The sequence below is a fragment of the Phaethon lepturus genome, unplaced genomic scaffold, assembly GCF_000687285.1.
Source record: "Phaethon lepturus isolate BGI_N335 unplaced genomic scaffold, ASM68728v1 scaffold20438, whole genome shotgun sequence".
NCBI classification, from domain to species: domain Eukaryota; kingdom Metazoa; phylum Chordata; class Aves; order Phaethontiformes; family Phaethontidae; genus Phaethon; species Phaethon lepturus.
Genome location: NW_010560252.1, coordinates 1 through 20033, shown reverse-complemented (window position 1 = coordinate 20033; position 20033 = coordinate 1). Strand labels below are relative to the sequence as shown.

At 38.8% G+C, this 20033-nt stretch overlaps 1 protein-coding gene across 1 annotated transcript in view; it reads right to left on the bottom strand.

The window, feature by feature from the left end:
- Window positions 1-17943, bottom strand: part of TMEM241 (transmembrane protein 241) — a gene marked incomplete at its 5' end in the record, with an annotated part of 31315 nt that extends 13372 nt beyond the window's left edge. The window contains 9 exons of the mRNA XM_010293623.1: window positions 396-431; window positions 1417-1462; window positions 3439-3487; window positions 4569-4620; window positions 6048-6073; window positions 7474-7551; window positions 10812-10893; window positions 15201-15278; window positions 17897-17943. Coding sequence (XP_010291925.1) covers window positions 396-431; window positions 1417-1462; window positions 3439-3487; window positions 4569-4620; window positions 6048-6073; window positions 7474-7551; window positions 10812-10893; window positions 15201-15278; window positions 17897-17943 — 494 coding nt within the window. The remainder of the gene's footprint in view (window positions 1-395; window positions 432-1416; window positions 1463-3438; window positions 3488-4568; window positions 4621-6047; window positions 6074-7473; window positions 7552-10811; window positions 10894-15200; window positions 15279-17896) is intronic.
- Between the last annotated feature and the right edge of the window lie 2090 nt (window positions 17944-20033).

The window sequence follows — 20033 nt, the reverse complement described above, 5'->3', positions numbered from 1 at the left end:
CATGTTCTTTGCACATCATACTTTTGTAATCACTGCCTCCCCTTCTGGCAATTTTGTACAAGTTTTATTTTCTGAAGTGGGGTATTGCCACGGAGTTGCTCTGTAAATATTATTTCTGGAAATGATAGATCACTTGTGCACACGATGATTAAAAAATTCGTAATTAACACCTCAGTACCTCCCCAGGTGTATATTGGCATGTCCACCTACAACCAGAGCCAAAAAATTCAGCTGCTAAGCTATTCAGCTTAGCACTGTTCTTTCAGTGAATGTCCTACTAAGTAAATACATTTAAGTAGCGGTAGCTATGAGTTTCCTAAACAAGCCACGGTTGAAAATTAAAACATATACTACATAAAGTGAGCTATGGTATATCAAAGGCTTATCCACTTTACCTGAATATGTAGTTGATGTACTGTTGGTCCAGATCACTGGGAGAGGGAAAGAAAAAAAGGTGTTGGTTTTAGTAATGCACTTCATTTGCTATAAGAGATCAGTATAATAAGTAGTATTATAACACTGTAATATTATATTAATATTATATATGGCACAATGTTATAATTGGGTAATACTAACATTTTAATATAATTATATAAATTATAATCACAATCTATTAATATGGTAATATTATCAATATATTAACCAGCATATTCATTTACACAACATTTGCACATTATTTCTCTCATTACTATGTCAGTGGGAGTCTCATTTAAAGTGAAGATAAAGTGAGACTGACTAAAATTTAGACCCTTTAAACAGAGACAAAAAATGGTTTTGGAATAAATGAGCTTATCCATATTCTATACAGGCATGTATTATGTACATACACATAATACGCACTGGCAACATATCCACCTCCACCTATACAAACAGATTATAGACACTGTGAATATGTAATGCCACCTGCTTTCAAAACAGCTGTTTTCTGGCTGAAGTTCTAACACCACACGGGATTACTGCAAGGTTTCAAGGTTTTTAAGGTACTCGTCCATTCCAGTCCTGTAGCAAGTCACCAGCTGCTAAACACTATCGAGACTGTGTCGCAAAGGGAGATACTGGCAGATTCAAACCAAGCAGCTTTCAAAGCTAACACAAGCTAACATTTCCTCTTAATGCCTGTGCCAGTAACTAAGGGTTCTTTTTCCAGGACTGAGTCATCATCCTTTGATAATACACTGTTTAAAACTAATTCAGTGTTCGAGTTAGCAGTATAACCATCAATAACCACATGCTATTGTTATCAACAATAAATAAGGCTCCTCTTGCAAGAGAAGTCATTAATGATTAACCACTGAGTGGCCCAGCTCACACTGACATTGCAGAGATCCCTACAGTTTACCTGACTGCTACACAGATGTGTCTCTAACCCTCTTAGAGAGCAATCTTTCTTTTTAAAAGAATATGAAAACACATTACCTTAAAGAGCTAGGTTTCCATAACTTCTGAAATACTTTGTAAGCCCCTGTAATTGAAATGACACATGTAATTGCCATAACATGCAATCGTTCCGACAAACAACAGCTTGTTTGGCTGTGGTACCCACAGATGTGGAACCCCTCTGAATTACAGTTTAGCAACATGGCACAAAGGATGCCTAAACCATGAGTAAAATGAACCTATCACTTCAAATTAATGGTTTTCAAAGTGTTATCATCTCAGAGTGCTGTCATGCTATGTGTTTCTGCTACTCCTTCTGAAGAAGAGACAATTCCTAGCTCACGGCTAGGAGGAGCAGGCATGTGTGTGTGTGTACACGTGTTTAAATACATACAGAAGAGTGTTGCAGAATGGGTTCTTCAGCCCACCCCATTTTTTGGGTAACTTCTATGATGTATTCTTCTATGTAGACCCCTACAGCTGTTGCCTCTGAGCAATCTTTCCTGCTTAGAGTTCTCTCTGGAAGGTTCTTTACATTTTTGATGTGCCCACCTCTTGGTTAGCCCCCATTTCTATTTTGGGAGAAGCCTTAAGCACTCAAGAAAGGAACAACATAGATTCAAGCTCTTCAGGGCTTTGTTGGGGTTTTTTTGATTCACAAAGAAAACCAGAACATGAAAAGCAAATTCAGTAGAATACTCTGTAATAGATGCCCTCAATTCTGCCTCTGTTCGACAAGCTGAAGGGTAGAACACATGTCCTTTCTGTAATGCTCTGTCTTGATTAACTGCCTGATAAGTTAGTTCATCTGTTTGCCCTTTCTTGTAGCATCTTTCTTCTGTATTAGTTGATAGGAACTCTAATTACACAAAAAAAAAAAAACCCCAAGAGTCTTATAGACAACTTTCTCTCAAAAACAAGAGAAATGGAAAGAAGCTACATTTTGAGCATAAACATTATGTTGGCACTTCCTACACATTTCAAGCCCACAGAAGGAGCCTCCCGAAGACTCTCTAAGCAGCTTTCCACCTCTGTGGCGTAGCAGTGCTTTACAAATGAGACCTCTCGGTTTTGAGAAAGCAGTAACATTACTCGTTACAGCAAACAAGTATTTGAAGTGAAAAATCCTTAGCTTTTTGTTTTATCTAAATAAGCAAATGTTTACCATATAACATTTCCTAAAGGAAAAGAAAATATATTATTTATTTGTATGTTAGCAACATTTTCCAATGGGATCTCTAGACTTCCCCTTCCCTAGACAGAAATAAATATAAACACATAACCTCTGCCCTGAAAATTTTGTAGTATGAATAGGCAACATAAAGAAGGAATCATCCCTAATTTGCAGACAAGACTTAGCATATGAGTCACTTGCTAAGTCTATAGGACAGCTAAGAACCCAATACAAGTTCCTGATTACCCAGCCTTGTGCTCCAAAAGACACAAATCTCCTAGTTAAAAATTACTATCCTTGTTTTCTTCAGATTTTCTGGCTCTGACTGTTTCTAGCTTTTCAGGGAAGAATTATGATTTATCCAAATCAATGTTTAGTCTGAAAGAGACACAAGAACACCTGACAGGTCATGCAACTCATTGTTAAAATTTTTTTCAAATGCATAAAACCCCCCAACATTTCAACATTCTTCCTCTGGGAGCATATTCCATGATAGTTTAGAATATTTTTGTCAGTTTTTAAATAAAATCAGTATGTGCAATAAAGCTCCAACTACAAATTATTGCTTGGGTTTTTTCATGTTTCTTCTCCCCTCAGAAAGAAGTGTCTCTTTGTAGCCAACCATCAAAATGTCCCAGAAAAGCTAGGTGCCGATTAAAATTGTATGTGCATTTTCTCATCCACTGTTAACTGACTGCAATATCTGGTTTATTCTGTTGCTGTTTTCAACACATAAAAGGAATGTACTTTCTTATCTTTACTGAGCTTCTTCATTCTTTCCAAGTGTTTCTTACATGAAGAACCTTAAATATCAGTAACTTCATAATAAAATTGATTTGTTTCTCTAACACATTTACTCTTCCTTTTTCCAAAAGGAAATTACTTACCCACACAGATCAGGTGAATTAGAGCCCATAAGTAACCGTTTGGATCAAACTGCAATAAAGAACATCTACATAAATAAATGCAGGTTCATGTAAACATACATATCACTATTTCTCTGCAGTTAGCTTCACAAAGTAAGTACAGTGAGTGGGAGCTATGCTACAAAGAAGGAAAAGATGACTAAAGAAGACTAGAAAGACCAAAGTTTTTCCTGTCCTGCTTAGAGATCTGGCATATGCCAGTTACCCAGGCTCTCAGGTAATCTTGGCAAACTGTATTTCTTTCACATACACACACCATTTTAAACAATCAGAGAACATAGACCCCAGTCTGTTTAATCTTGTATTGGCAGTTGGGGGGACAGAACAAGAGGATCAGAGGAACACCACTAAGGTTTTTGTCTTGTCTCCGTTCCCCTCTCAGCCCCTGCAGCAGCTAAGTAGTCTCTCACTAACAGAGCAGTACCCAAAAGAGTGCTTTAAACAGACATCTGCCTCTGAGCAAGGTAGGTTCTCTTCACAATCAATGGTGAAAAATAAACATTTTTGAGAGGAATTCACCTGGCATATTTTTGATGTCTGCTTTCAGGGGAGATGAATTATACACCAGAAGTTACTGCTCTGCACCAAGGACTATGAAGGGAGCTGGTGCAGGTGCAACACTTCTGATGACTACATTTGATCAGATGCATCCAGACAAGTCCCCAGATTCATCTCATCTGACTTCAGATATTAACTAAAGGATCTAAACCAAGGATTCCCAAAGAGAAAAGCACCTCCAAGGAACAGATCCTTGCTGGACTGAGCACTCTCTGGAGGTACCTCCTTTCTTTCTCCAGTAGCTACAGAAAGCGTGTAGAGTGATTAGATGCTCTAAGTCCTATCAGGAGTTAAACCGTGGTTTCCCCAGCCACCACCTTCACCAAAGAGCTGCATGTCTGCACAGCTCAGAGGTTTTACCACAATGCAAACACATTAAAACCAGCAAGACTACAACACAGCAGAAGGCAACATTTACAATTCCTTCACAGGTATCCCACCCTAGGTTACAAGTAAAAGCTGCATCCCTCATATGCTAACAAGATGTCAAATATCACGGTGTAACTAGAGCTGCTTTACGAAGCAGAGCTCACCTGTGTGTCACATAAAGGTAGGCACACTGCTGCTACCAGGAGGAACAGCACACTGTGGAGAAGAGAAAAAAACCAAACAAGACCAAAAGCTCATAACCTGGCTTTGTACTCTCAGCAAAATACAAGTAATTCCACTCAATTTTACTCTGACATTTCATTTGTTTAATTTTTATTCTAGATTTAAAAAGTAATCTCTGCCATCAAAATTACATTTTACATCATGCATTCTTCATAACTCATGCATAGCAAAGTTGTATGAGCAGAGAAGCAGCACAAAACATCTCAGCAGTGATGAAAACAAGTTTTTTGGTAGGGGATATTATTCTTCACTTGCTATCTGGCTTCCCTAGGCTGCTTCAGAAAGCCAAAATCAACAAATTTCTGGCTGCAAATGGCTACCAAAAAGTTCCTTTATTAAGGTGAATTGCCTATTACAACAATTCCAGCAGAGCTGACTCCATTAAAAATTATGGTGCAACTCCAGAATACAGAGAAAAGTGGGAGTGAAGGGTATTACGCTAGAAATGGTTTAAGGACAGCACAAGTACTCCCCTAGTCCACTGACTTGAACTAAATAAATTCTTAACCTGTGGCTGAGCTAGTATTTCTACAGGCTACATTGAGTACACTGATGTGGAATTTCTGTGGACTGCCACTATTAATAATAACAAACATTTGTTTTTGCAGCTTATTTTCCTGCTCTCTAGGGGCACAGGAAAAGACAGAATAAAGATGATAAAAACTCCAGTATCCTTGACAATAATCCAGTGGTGAAAACAAGGCCACAGTAAATCAGATAATGGAAACAACAGGAAGAAATTAGGAAGATGGAGCCTCTAAGTACAGTAAATAATAACCCAACATTACCCACTCTAAGTACAGCAAAAAGATTACAGAATGTGGAGGACAGCAAATATATGTTCTTCAAGGGAATGGGGGGGAAGAATGAAACTTTTAACACATGACTGGCTGGCCCAGTTTGTCCCTTTCTATCTGCTTTTTGAAGCCTAAAAACTAGGGCCAACACGGGTTGGTAGGTTGAGTAGCTTAATACGAATGATTCCAGCAGAACTGGGTATCACTCATCTTTTGTTTCTTAGGAAAGGCATTTTAAACTATTTTCTATCACATTAATTACCTTTCTCTTACTGTTTCAGATCACCCACTGGAACTTCAAACCTGATTTCTCTCTCCTTTCCAAAAACACACTCAGAAGCACCGCTTTGTTATTCAGGAAGACTGGCCTTCTGTTTTTTTTATTTTTATAAGGAAAAAAAAACATATCTGTTTTTAAAAAATCTGTTTAAAAAAATACATTTTTAAAATACTTAATTACTCCTATGTTGCAATTTAGGCTCACTGCCCACGGGAATGTGCCTTACTTTCTTCATTGTTTTGGTGTGCCATTATCTGAAGCAAATACAGAAACTAGAGCCAAAACAAGTCTGAATCTGAATCTGAGCAGTTTTAGAAGCTTACCTACAGACTTTCAGATGAGAGGTCTGCTGTAAAAAAGAAAGTATGATTAAAAAAATTAAGATTTAAAAATAAAAACGGTGAAATAGTGCTTTCTCCTTCCAAAAACAGGAAAGGGATGACAGCTGATCTTACTGCACCAAACACATTAAAAATCCAGTGAGCAAAATTCAACAGCCCATTATGTTTGAGCACTGCTTAGCAAATTTAATTTGAAAAAAAGAACCAGGACTATAGATTAGCCTACTTCAACTTGATTTATATTTTCAGATTACTTACCAGCAGGTAAACCTAAAACCAGACATGAACTTTATACCTGGTTCTCAAATTTAATTTGAACTATATCAAAACTATGTGTTGTATGTACTCAAATATTTGGTATTATCAATTAATTAGGTACTACCCCAGCCTAATCAGTCTTGGTCCTTGGTCTAAACTCATGAGAGTTTCCCAATCCTTTGGTCCAGAAGCTTCCCAGCAAGATCTGTGTTTGCATTATCCTTGGCCACAGCGCTTTTGTTTTCCAAGAGAGGAGACATAAACATGTGAGCTAGAAGGAAAATATGAAACACTCTGACCGGGACGCTAGAGGACAATGCTACAGAGACATGCCACGGTATGCACTGTTATGTCCCTTAGGCATAACCTTAGTAACCTCTTTAGTTTGTTAGAAGTAGCAAACATGGGCCATTTATTTGTCTTCTGTATACACAACAGAGGTAATCAATAGAAGATCCCTTCCACAGCAAGCCAAGGGCCACTGTAGAAATGACTTTGTGATGAATGATTTCCCAGTGTTACCTCATACAGCAGCTCTCTGGTCAGTTAGAAAAGCATTTCGTAGCCTAAAAAGAAGGCTCCCCAACGCAGTTTGTGAGAAACAAACGCAGCACTTTAGTAAAGGGAGCAGGAATTACTCTCCTGACTTTAACAGGTCTTGTGACAGATTCTCAAGCATTCAAAACAAATCCAAAAATGCACTGTTTTTCCTGCATTTCATGTGGAGATGCAATCTATCTATAATTGTACAATACAGCAAATACTAGATATATTATACTGGCTAGATGTAAGGACCCAGACCTCCTCCCCCTCAGCTCAAACAAAAAGATTCTTACATGGGGCATGAAAGAGAGGCAGTATTAATTTTCAAAAGGAAAAAACAAGCAGGACCAATCCAGTCTTAGAAATGCAGATCAAACTATCAATACACATTTGCAGTGCTTCAATAACTAAACCGGAAAAGAAAACATCAATACAGATACTTGCCAACAGCAAAGCTGTCTCTGGGTTTCATTAATGACTGGCTATCACAGGAAGACTAGAAAAGCACATGGCACTAATGTCCCTATTAAAAGAAATTAGGTGTTTTGTTATAGGGCAATTGTATCACAGGAGGTACCTTGAATGTATCAGTAATTGGATCAATTACCTCTTTCTGCACGAACTTCTGGAACCCACAGGTTATAACTTCTGCTGCGTTGTGCACGGTGAGAAACACCGGGATTGGCTGTCATTGGGAGAGAACAAAAATGTTCAAATCAACCCAGAACAGTCACACACATAGGAAAAGACACTCCTCTTACAGACAGCTGTCCCACATGTTCGTGGTTTTGGGTTTCATTTTGTTTCTTAAGATGTAAACCCATGCCACATCTCCTAAAAGGGACTCAGACCCATTCCAATCACTGTTAGGTGGCACAGGCATCTTTAAATGCAGACCCTGCTTGCTGCTCCTCCCACTTTCAAGTGCTCAGTCAGTTTGTATGTACACAATGACCTTGGTCAGATTTGCTCCAGGTTTCTGCCTCTACCTTTGCCTCTCTGTTCAAATACCTGCAGCCTCCACAGTAAACAGTTCTCATTAGTTTTCCCATCTCTGTCTACTGGTACTAAGAATACAGTGTAACTCCTAGCAACAGAATTATTGGGCAAGATGTTTTTAGGTGATAGCTCTCAGTTACTGCTAGGAAGAACTGCCTGAAATTAGGGTAGAAATGTAATAGTTCATACACAAGTGATGTTGAAATTATACCCATTGAGGTATCTGGACACCATCCCAACATGAAATCATTAAAAAACAAACCCCAATGATAACAATAGTGAATCAAACAGCCAGTGCCCCAGGCAAACCCAACCAGAATTAGCGGTTCCTAATACTTCCTCCAAATCAGATCCATGGTCTCTAAGTTGAAACAGAAGCAATTCTCTGCTCTGATTAAGATAATCTAAAGACTAAGGCAGTTTTAGGAAGCAGTATTTCCCTCTTGTGTATAGTATTTAAATGACACAAGTAAAGAATGAGTTAATTTCTCAGTGGTGTCTATGCCTTTTAAGTATCAGATGATATAAGCAGCAAATGTCTCTTAAATTCGACTTTGTATTCAGAAATCTGTATTTTCTAGATTTTTCTTTTCATTCCCATAAAGCTGGATAAGCATCGCTAATTAAACATTTTAAGTCATAATGACAGCTTGGGTGGATCCATAAACACAATAATTACACCAAGATAAATATTAACACCTCTAAATTAGCAAGGAATGAAAATCATACAAACACAACCGGCATGAAGTTGTCAGTCCCAGCTTCACCGATTTTGAAAACTGATGCTCAACCCTGTGCTGGACAACTGAGAAGTATCTAACATAAGCATCCTGAGCCTGACACAGTAATAGAAAATACAAGAAATAACCATACACAAGGAAAGTTGACAGCAGAATTTACATTCTTCCTTTTGTGAAGCAAATTTATTGGGTTTTTCTTTCCTCCCCCCTGCTTTTGGCTCTTCCAAATGTGTTTTGGAGCCAACAATGGCTCCAGTTTGCCTAGCCCAGTTAACCTTCTCCATATGTCTATTGTCTTTGATGTGAGTATTTCTTAAATTTGTGAGTGGGCTTAAAGCTTACAAAAAGAAAGGTTTACTGGTTGGGCAGGCAGGGTGAATAGACTCTATACAAACCTCCCCTCACAGCTCTGCATACTTTTGTTAATGCATCACAGTCCAGACCTAAGCAGCCCTCCTCCAGTTCCATCCCTGAACTCCTGGGCAGGGGAGACTGCCAGCACCTCTAGGGAGAGGCACAAACAGAGATTAAGATTGTAGCCCTGCCAGTATAACAGGAGTGTTTGAAAGTGGGTCTCGCTGGCTTTGATCAAAAAAGTGCACGTAATTTCTGCTTTAGGAATAAAGCCACTTAATTCAAATACCCTGCTGAGGTGAGCCAGTTCAGGTACAAGTTTGGGAGAGTCCATTTTCCTTCTCACTGTCATAAAATTGTTGTACGTGAAGTTATTGTAAGTAAAGCTTCTATGTAGAATTGAATTTAGCCCCAGTACAAGGCACCACCATAGTAACTATGGCCTAAGACTACTTGTCTTTTCTCCTAAAATGGCCACAGAATTAGGCCTCTAAATCCCCATTCATGTCCAACAAAAAGCTATTCAGAAATGGAAGATGTCCCTTAAGAAAGGTTCGAGATGCAAATCAAAACCATTCACAACCCCTCTGCCACTCCAGTGCATCTTGCTCTTGAATGACCACAGCAGGGACAGAAGGGAAACAAGGTAATTTATGGGATGACTAGGACAAAATAAAAATAAGAAGAAATAGCAGAGAGGATGTGATATATATGAAGATACCTCCTCTGCCTCCCAGGTGAGCAGAGAGAAAAGATGCTGCTGCCAAGGCTTTATTGCTGTTTCGAGACAGGGCTCTGCTTAGGGATCTTTGTTCAGTTTACATCGGGGAAGCCCAATGGAACTTGCTTTGACAAGGAATCAAGAGGAAGTACATACAGTCACCTCAAGACAGAGCTAATCTGGAGGACATGGGGCTTCTGAGCACATGCCTGTGCTTTCCAAAGGTCACTTGGATTCAACATGAGGCCCCCAGCCTTGTTTGTCAGGACAGAGACTTGTCCTTTTCTGACCTACCACTTCACTGGGATGTTCAAGGGATCACTACAAGCAGAATCTTGACAAAAATTCCCTTTTGGTTCTTCCTGGGTTTTAGGAGCTGGCAGGAATGAGATGGCTCTGGAATTAGATTAAAATGCATTGACGGAATGCAGAAGGGAACTAGTGCAGAATCTGGCCTTGCAGACTGTATAACAGCAGTAAAACATTGATTGTTTTTTAAATTCATGTCACCATTTGTTTGGGGTTTTTTTGTTGTTTTGTTTTTCTTTTTAAGAAAGACTATATCATTTAAGTAAAAAGCATTCAACTTTCATTAAAGTAGATTTGATATCCCCTAAACATTTGGTAGGTTATTGTGATTCAAATGGATCATAAAACTGATTAATCTAACCCTTCCCATAATCTCTTTCCAACTTTCAATTTATTTTTTCAAATCCTGTAAAGCATCAAAAGCCTCTCACTGAAATGATCTTCAACCTTTTCCTGGAAGGATTTCCCACAGATCCCACAGCATCATTCCCCCTTTTGCAAAGTTACAGCTAGTAACTTCTTCAGCTTCTTCCCTACTTGCACAATTCAGACCACTGAGGATCTGTTCTGAAAAACATTGAGTACTCTGGAGAGATGCTGAGTGCTTTGGACTGTCACAGAAGTGCTTTTTGACACACCTCTACACTTCATAGGATTGGACTGCTGCTCTAGCCCCATTAACAATGTATGTATTATTTAAACCCTCCTCCCTTCTTTCCCCCCAAAATCAGGAACGTTATTAAACACCTTGTATGAAGGGAATGATCTTGGCTCATAAAGTAGAGGTAATAAAGAACTGACTTCTACTTGTGCGTTTCTTACCAATCTAGACAGTGCCCTAGAGCCAGCATAAATAACGCCAACAAACAGTACTGAAGCAGGAAGCCATGACAAGATTTCAGACCTGTGAAAACAATTAAAATCCCATTACTTCACCACATTCTGTTTACATACAGCCAGCAACAGTTGCTTACAAGGAATATAATAATGCATATATATGTACATATATTTTAAATGTGTGCATATTAAATTCATTGTCTGATTGTTTAGTATTCTTCCCATATGGTAAAGAAGCCTGAGACAGAAGTTAATCACTTCATCTAATCCCAGATAGAAGCTATCTGCAGATATATTTTCTTTTTTTCACTCCTTCCCTGGCTCCTCTCCCTGCAAAATTGTTTGTTTCATAGCAATTACTCCTATTGGTTTTAAGAGAGAGAAATTTCAACTAATTTCCTTGATGCGCTGTAAAAGGAAGAAAAACTGACAAATGAAGGCATAAAATGGCGCACTTGCACAGACAACACACATTTTCACCATGTACAAATACACTTGCCCACCCACACATTCATTTCTCAGCCAGATTTACAAAGAGATTCTTCCTAAAGATCAGATTGTCTCTGTGGGAGCCTGTCTCTTGAGATTTCCTAATGAGGCTCCTTTGACTAAGCCAAACTCCTAGAGGCAGTTTGACAACTAATGGAGGAATGAAGTCATCACAGATTGATCTGGGGGTTTTTTTAAGCCATGATTATTGCAGTAGGGTCAGGCTTCAGTTCTGAGAAGGGGCTTCAGAATTTGCACTTTTCCTTCTTTGATCTTGGTACTTCAGGGGAAAAAGGGATCAGGTAATTTTAAGATTTTGAGCAAGGGAGGAAAGGAGTAGCAGTGATCTAAAGGCCTGATCCAAAGGCTTCCCAGGACTGAAGACACTGCTACCCCCCTTCACTCTTCCCAAGCTTTGAACTAAAGTCAAGAAAATGTTAGTGAATAATGCTGGTTCTCAAAATGAAATCGAACTGCTTGTACTTCTTTAATTTGGATTACACTTCCAACTAGCATGTAAGAGTTAAAATGTAATTATAGGTGCCACTACACTACCACACTTCATGAGACACAAGAAAAATAGACCACTAAACGATGAAATCAGCGCAGTCTGAATGAAGATAAAACACGCCCGAAGATTCATGTAAACACAGACAAGGAAAAAAACCTAAACATCAAGTTTCCTGGTTTTTTTCGTATGTAATTTTCTAAGATACTGATCAAAAACCCAGGGTAACGAAAATAAGAGTAATCTTTAGATCCTTCCACTGGCATAAATATTTGCTCTGGTTTTTGGGGTAGTCACCATCATTTTTCATAAAAACACTGTTCCTTTTAAGGTTATTGACTTCAACTGGAATTTCACCAAGACCAGGATCTAAAACTGTCATAACTCATTACCAACAAGTTCACATCAGACACCAACAAAAATACCCTCACTCTATTGGAACAGCAACAAATGGAAGAGGCAGGGAAGAAAAGAAAGGAGGGCTGGGAAGATGAAAGAAACACACGATTAAAACTGAATTTTCATTTAGAACATAACCCTCTTTCATGTTCCCCACCACTAAATTCTAGGAATCCCAAATATATCTTCATCTCCAACGCAGTACTGTGAAGTGCAATGGAAAAGGACTTTAGGTCTTTTCCCATGATGTAAGGGTAGAATTTTATGCTGCCAAGTGGGAATTTCAGGACTGAAAAAGAATGCATGGATGTTTGATGTAATGTGTCAGCACCAACAATCTGTCCTGTATGTAAACCAATTAGTAGCTTCTTGTGTTGACAATACAGGAAAGCTGAGTGACATAAAAGAACTGATGAGCTTGTGGTTGTAGGGCTAAATCCAAAGTCCACTAAAGTCAACAGGTAGCTTCCCCGTAACCACACTTTGGAGCTTTGGTTTAAGCAAGGCTCTGAGCTGCTGCTTAGCTTTGGGGAAAACTCAGCACTACAAGAAACGCCAACCAGAACACACAGGACTTGCGTCCCTACAAGGCTTAGGCAGAAGCTGGGTGGCAGATCACAGCGCTGGAATCATTATGCCGATGCTACACATATTCCTCTGCGCTCCACAGAGCCCTTGCTTTGGACACAAGTTTTGCAGTTACCATTCACCCTTTAGAAGCAATGATGATGGTGACAGAATCCCTCACAGCTGGGAGTACTGCAGGGAAGCAGATGAAAAGCAGAATATCCACAAAACCTAAAAGAAACTACTCTAAGTAATATGTTTTTGTTTGGTCTTTATTGTCAAGATAGATTGTATTCCTGACTTCAGACAAAGGGTGATGATCTCTATGTAATACTCTGCTGGGACACTTTGGGATAACCTGAACTGTCTCAGAAAGCATATGAGATCAGTCCACGTGACAGAAATATTGAGACTTTGTGGGAATAAACAAACAAACGTGTAGGAGTTCATTATTTGAAACATGACAAGATTGAGTACTGGATATGGTATTCTTAAGTATCCTACACATACAAAAAACACCCGAGAAAGAGTCAGAGACCAATATTCTGTAAGCGGGGGCGGAAATGACCACACCTTTGGAGAGGCAAGGAGCTTGAGAGGAAGCGGCAGACAGAAGCTTTGAGACATTATGTTTGTTTGTTGGGGAGGTTTTTTGTTTGGTTGCTTCTTGGGGGGTTTTGATTTTGTTTTTAAATGGAGATATATGCTACAAGTCCAGTTCAGCAAAGCATTAAAACATGTGCCTAATTGTTCTGAAGAAAGAGAGATTTAAAATCATGCTTAAGTACTTGGCTGAACTATAGCCAAAACATGTCAATTAATTCTGGTCATTTCATTCAGTCTTTTCTAGAACATGCATTCTGTATTAGCTAAACTAATGAAGAGGTTTCGCAAGACGTATTTCAATCACTTTTCCTACAGTGTGCTGACATCTAGTGGTCTGAAGTCTCCATTGTCAAACCACGAATTAATTTTTCACCGAAACTTTTCTTATATAAAAACATCCTCTTCAACACCATGAAATGGTTCTTGCCCAATATTTTCTTTAATGTCTTCCAAGTTTTGAAAAAATGAAAATATCTTTTCCAAGCTGGAAAAAAAGATTCAACTTCTTTAATTTCACGATTCAAAGCAAAAGTAATCATCTAGTGATGAAAAGCTTAACTAAAAAGGGTATTACTGATGCCTGTATTCTTTTGTCCTTTAGACTGTTCTGTGAAGACAAAATCTGCATAAGCAATACACATTTGATAATAATATATATATCAGTAACTGCCACTAAAGCAAGGTTTGGACCCTAATTCTGCCTCTACTGATAACATTGACAGCTTTTACACCAATATCCTCATTTTATCTACACTGTAGATAAAAGATAGGAAGTTAAATTCTGTTTCCATTTACAGCTTGACTTTGATGTAGTCATTTGCATGGACATGAAAACAGAACTTAGCCTAGTGCTCCTGATATATACACAGGATTTCATTCCAAATAAGGAGACTCAGTTTTGCAAGCCAACTGTTTGAATCCCAAACAGAAAATTCATCAGTTGCCACTTGCTAATACAGAATCACTGAAAAAAGTTACAATGGAAGGAAACTCTGGCAGTTATCTAGTCCAATCCACCCCGCTTCAGAGTGAAGTCACATTACTCAGGTCACTGTCCAGTAAAGTTTTGAATACCTCCAGAGATGGAGATTCAACAGTTGCTGTGGGCCTACATGTTCTAAATTACATTTTGCCAAATAAAAAAAAGATACGCCACCTTCCATACCACAGAATGGACCCACTTGAGCACAGTACAATACCTTGCACGACACTGAGTTGCCATCACACTCAAGAAGATGACCTTTGTCGACAAAGCACCTTTTAATCTGGAGTTTGATTATTGCAATGGCTGTACTGGAATGGCCGCTTTGATTGTGCAGTTATAAATGCTAGAGTTAGGCAAAGGTGAGTGATTCCCATTCATGAAACACACTTAGAGAAAAAGGCAGGTCACATTTGTGGACTTCACTGCACTGAGGTTTTGGGGAAGGGTGTGTCAATGCTCTTAACTAACATTACCAAGGTTTCTCTTATAATACTATAAAATAATACCGGGAAGAGATGCAGATAGACAATTGGGTAAGTTATTCTTATAGTTTTCACTAATGGCTATGCTTTTTCGGTTGTCTTACCAAGGCTAAATTTAATCTACTTTATATTAGCAATCAGTTGAAGTGTGTGTCATTGAACATTCATTAGACTAAAACACAAGATCTCTTCTACATCTATGAAGCAGAACACATACAAACACACACACACAGAGACTTGTATTTTAGCAAGTTAGTAACTTCCACAACCAACTTAACTATGTCATAACCCAGCCACAGAAGATAAGTATTTAGCAGATACTGAAAACCCCACAGTACCTTGAACACAAGTTTATCTCCACCCAGCCCAGCTTCCAGGAGACATGAAGCAGAAGTCCGCCCACTAATGTCTGCCACCTGAAGTAGAAACAAAACAGCACCTCTGAATTGTTTGTCCTTTTCAACCACTTGGAGCATGGCCTTAGAATCCACGAATTTCTCACAGCACACGCATGACTAGTTATCTACTGTTTCTCTAGGTTTCTAGGGATGCCACTATTCCTCTCTGAATTTTTCATTTTTGTGGGCCTTCATTTCCTCCAAATTTTCTAATGCTGTTTCTTCCACCTTTTGTTTCAACTGTTTTGTAAATTACCATCTACCACAATTACCTTAGTCATGTTACTGAATCTCCATTTTATCATCTCCTCCCACACAAGGTTTACAATAATAATAGTGATGTAACAGCCATGATGATCTGAAAATGGAAGTGAGGCAAGGTTTGTGACAAGAGATGAATATCTTTTCATACATAAACTGTTATTGTTAGAACAAATAAACATGATTTCAGGATTCAAAGACTCGCTTCAGCTAAAGTAATAAGCCCCAATGATGATGTGGTACTCCTAGTAGTTTCAAACATTAGGTCTATGACTTCCCATGGTTATTCATGCTGGGCTTAGATTACAAACTCCCTCAAACTCAGACCTTCCCTCCCCGCTACCTACATCTTGTGTAGCAAGCACAAAGTGAAGTGTCATCAACAATAACATCATTACACTACATGGGCTTCTGATTCAGAGCCTCTAGAGAAAACACATTTACAGACAGATAACCTTGCATATAAACCACAATACTGCAGTTTTCTCGTTGAAAAGCTATACAACAATTACATACATTCTGCACAGACTTAACTATCTAATGACTTATCTTACCATAAAGACGTTCTTTAGTGTATTATGGAAATAGTATGTGAGGCCTTTGAAATGCTTGCAGATAACTTAAAATTAGTAGTGATGCACACTGATTTTTTTTTTTTTTTAAGCTTTAAAATAAGTTATTAACTTCCTTCTTCCTTAAGCTAGTGGTTTTCAGAGAGGTGTTTCATGTTTCTTGGGTGAAAATCCTTGGACATCTAGCACAGTTCAGACAGAGATACTGTACTTCAGTGTTAAATCACATAAACACCTTTAAGAGGTATAGAAGTGATTTTATTTATTATTCCTATTTATTGCAAAGCATTTAAGCAATTATTTAAAATCTCTCTCACATATGCAGATAAAAAAATATTCACTCTATGTAGTATTACATCCAGTTGGACAGTGTCAGAGAAGAACGAGCTCATTATCCGCATGGGTTTGATGAATATTCAATGCTACTATCACAGCTCTCTTCACCTTTTTTAGGTGAAGAACCTATCAGAGCTTAAGAGCAAAGTATCCCTGATGTTTGCTGCAGGCTTGACGGTGCTCTATTCCAAGCCAGTGATGAATTCCCACCAACTTTACTGTGAAGAATTTCCTCTAGTCTCAGGTAAGGACAGAAGTTGAAGTTAGTAAGAGTTCCAGATCCTTAGCACTATGCAATATAGTGCTTAGATTACATAGGGAACAAAACCAATGACAACAAACAGCAACAGCATGAACTGAAAATAACACTATTTTCCTCCTTTACTCATCTGCCATAGCTCTAAATGAAAGTGTATCTGAGCCACTTAATAATTTTCAAGGAAAGGTGGCCTTTAAAAGCCAGAACTTATGGAAAAAATATTAAGATGATGAGATGCATTTCCAAATAATAGAAAAAGGAAGTAACTGTGGTTGCACAGATACCATAAGGCAGTTGCTTGCCGTTGAAATATGCTTTTTTTACTGTTGATTTACCACACTTGTATTTTACATACATTACTCAAAACCCCTTCCCCATATGATAAAAGCCTTGTCCAAGAGACAGTCTGTGTGTGTCTGCATGTGCACGTGTGTGTGAAAACTGAAGAAAGCATTCGTTGCGTATTTAATAGAGCTGACTACAGTCAACAAAATGGAGATTTCCAAGGCAATTATTCCTAGAGTTGATCGCAGTCCCAGGGCTGCAAGTCAGACAAAAAGACAAGCCATGCCAAGCAGCAGTGAAGGAGTTAAAGATATGCAGTATCTGCAGATTTTAGCATTATCTCAAAAGAACAAATGGGGCAGTGGGGGTATTCTTGACTCCAAGAGGCCAGATTTTCACTAAATGTCTCACAAATTATTAACAGCATTGATGGTACATATGGTTACTTGACAAAACATTAAATTTCTCATTGCAATCATTAAGATATGATAGTGACTTGTGATGCAGAGTTACAACAAAGGCTAAGCATTAAAATAAGCAACATGGTATTTCTGTATTCCTAAAGATGGGTTTAAGGTTGGTTTTCATTAAGCATAGCAAATGAATACACCACAACTGCACATTATCAGAGTGCCATTTCCAAAGGAGACAGGCTGTACTATAATCGCTACTTTTCTATGCTGAAGCGTGAGACTTTCAGAAAAATGAGGAATTATGGAGTCTATACATCTACCACCATGACGTTTAAAAATTAACCAAGACACATTCACGAATGCTTTACTAAGGCTTCATGAAGTACGTTCTGTAGACAGCAAAAGCCAGTAATGACGAGAGGTACTAAAGTTAGCTTCAGCATGGACCAGCAAGACATTTACCGATTAAAGTAATTTTTCAAACAACTGTATTCTTAAAATGGTACTTACCCTTGAAAAAGGGTAGGGTAGGTAAATTTCAGGACAGACAGGACGTACTGGAAAACAAATACCAAATTAATGGACATCAAACACATACAGCTTACAACAGTAACAAACAATCAGGAGAGCAACAAAACAGAAAAAGATTCTACCACAATTAAAAAAAAATAAAAATCAGTAATTTCTCTTCCCATGCCACAGCTGCTGGATGCTGCCCCAGTCAGTGTGGAAAGTAGCAGACACTAAAGTACACGAGGCATGGAGTGGACCCACTGAAAGGTGGAGAGAAGGCTGGCTTCTGAATTACGCTCTTACTTTCTGAGTGCACTCCATGCATCGCATTGAATGGGAAAAGGATTAACAGGACCAAAAAGACACAAGAACTTGTCAATTAGAATCATATCATACCACAGAGGCAACCTTTGGCAGAATCAAGACCAATAGTCTTAACATAATTGTTTCCTCATGATTAGTTCATCTTACAGACCTAACACTCTGTTAGTACTCGATGTACCATTTTGTGTAAAATATTAAGCAGCACATAAAGCCCTTTGGAGATGTGATATATTGTGGGGGGAAAGCAAATCCTCTGCATTGTTGCTTTAGCATGCTTTGTCAGGGTCTGCATGTATGGATGCTAGTGTCTTTTCCCACTATATATGTATATATCCAAATATGAGGCAGAAATACATATGCATTTCGATATGTATATCAGGATCTAACAACTTCCCGTAATGACGTACATAAATACTATTTCTGTAGTGGAGATGAAGCTTCCTCGGAGGAAAGGAAAGGTACCTGCCAATCCTTCCAGGAGCCAACAAAAGCTGTCAATGGCAAAAGAAGCTGAAAGCTTTCAACAGAGAGGAAACTGGGCTGAGCACTTTGCAAGGTCCAGTTTTTAGGTGTGAGGGGCATTGCCAAGAAGGTGGCATCAATATACAAAGACAAGGTATGTTGATTCACAAAGGGCCACATTACACATACACTTATCAGAACTGCCACGTCGGTTTTAAATAACGACGATATACCTGCACATGTCTGTACCCCCCACTTGCATGTACATACCACCTGCAACAACTGCAAGTTCTATATTCTGGTTATTTTTATTACATTAAAACCTACATTCAGGTTTGCAAATGGAGGCCCTATGCCAAAGTCCTTCCAACTTTCTCTCAAGTACAATTAAGCCAAGCACTTTTTCCAATGCATGATGCAATCTGGCAGCTCTTCTAGCCCCTTCCTGTTTAATTAATCACTGCTCCTAGCAGTCTGTCAAATCAAGTGTATTATCTCTCCCTACAAACTTTGCTTCATGTCTGGACTTCAGTCTACTTCTGGGCATCCTTAATGGCAAGCGTACCTTGGAACAGAAACCAGTGGCCAATGCTGAGAAGAGATTTCATTTTCACCTCTGAGACGCTGCTTTTCTCTAACTCTCCCTCAGGAAACCCTGACTGCTTCAAAACTATCTTTTCTTTCAGAAATCTGCACCAGAAACAGAGACACTCTCTAATAAATAGGACAGCAAGGAATAGTTCCTCTACCTCCTCCTCCCAGAGTGAGCAAACGACTTCAAACTATGTTCAAACTATAGAATTTTACTCACAGCATGGCCGCCTTCAGCCTACTTCTCTTTCTGCTTACAGCTTTCAGCAACACCAACAGGCAATTAAGTTGCACAGTGGAAAACAGACTTCTTGTCCTTAATTTGCAGGTTAATTAAACTGTCAAACGGTCCATGGAAGTTAATAAGTGTTTCACCACTGCTATGAATACTTCAGATTTTGCCCTTGGATACTTGGTATTATTACTATTGCAGTCAACGGATCTTTCGGGAATAACTGTGCATTCAGCCGTTGCTAGATACCAAATAATAAAATATACTCAGCATCACTGATGCTTTTTTAAATTTTCCTGGCCCTATAACTGACATCTTATTCGAGTAATACCATGTCACCCCTTTACTCTCCTAAATATGCCAGTATTGAACATAAGTGTCACGGAAAAGTAACGATGTCACACATCGAGAAAAAGGAGACCGGTAGAAAACAGATATATCCTCAATCACGGGTGCACGCTGGGACGGGGGCGGTGGGCCTTTGGGCTGAAAGGTCGGGGGGATTTCACTCGTGTGGCAGCCCTC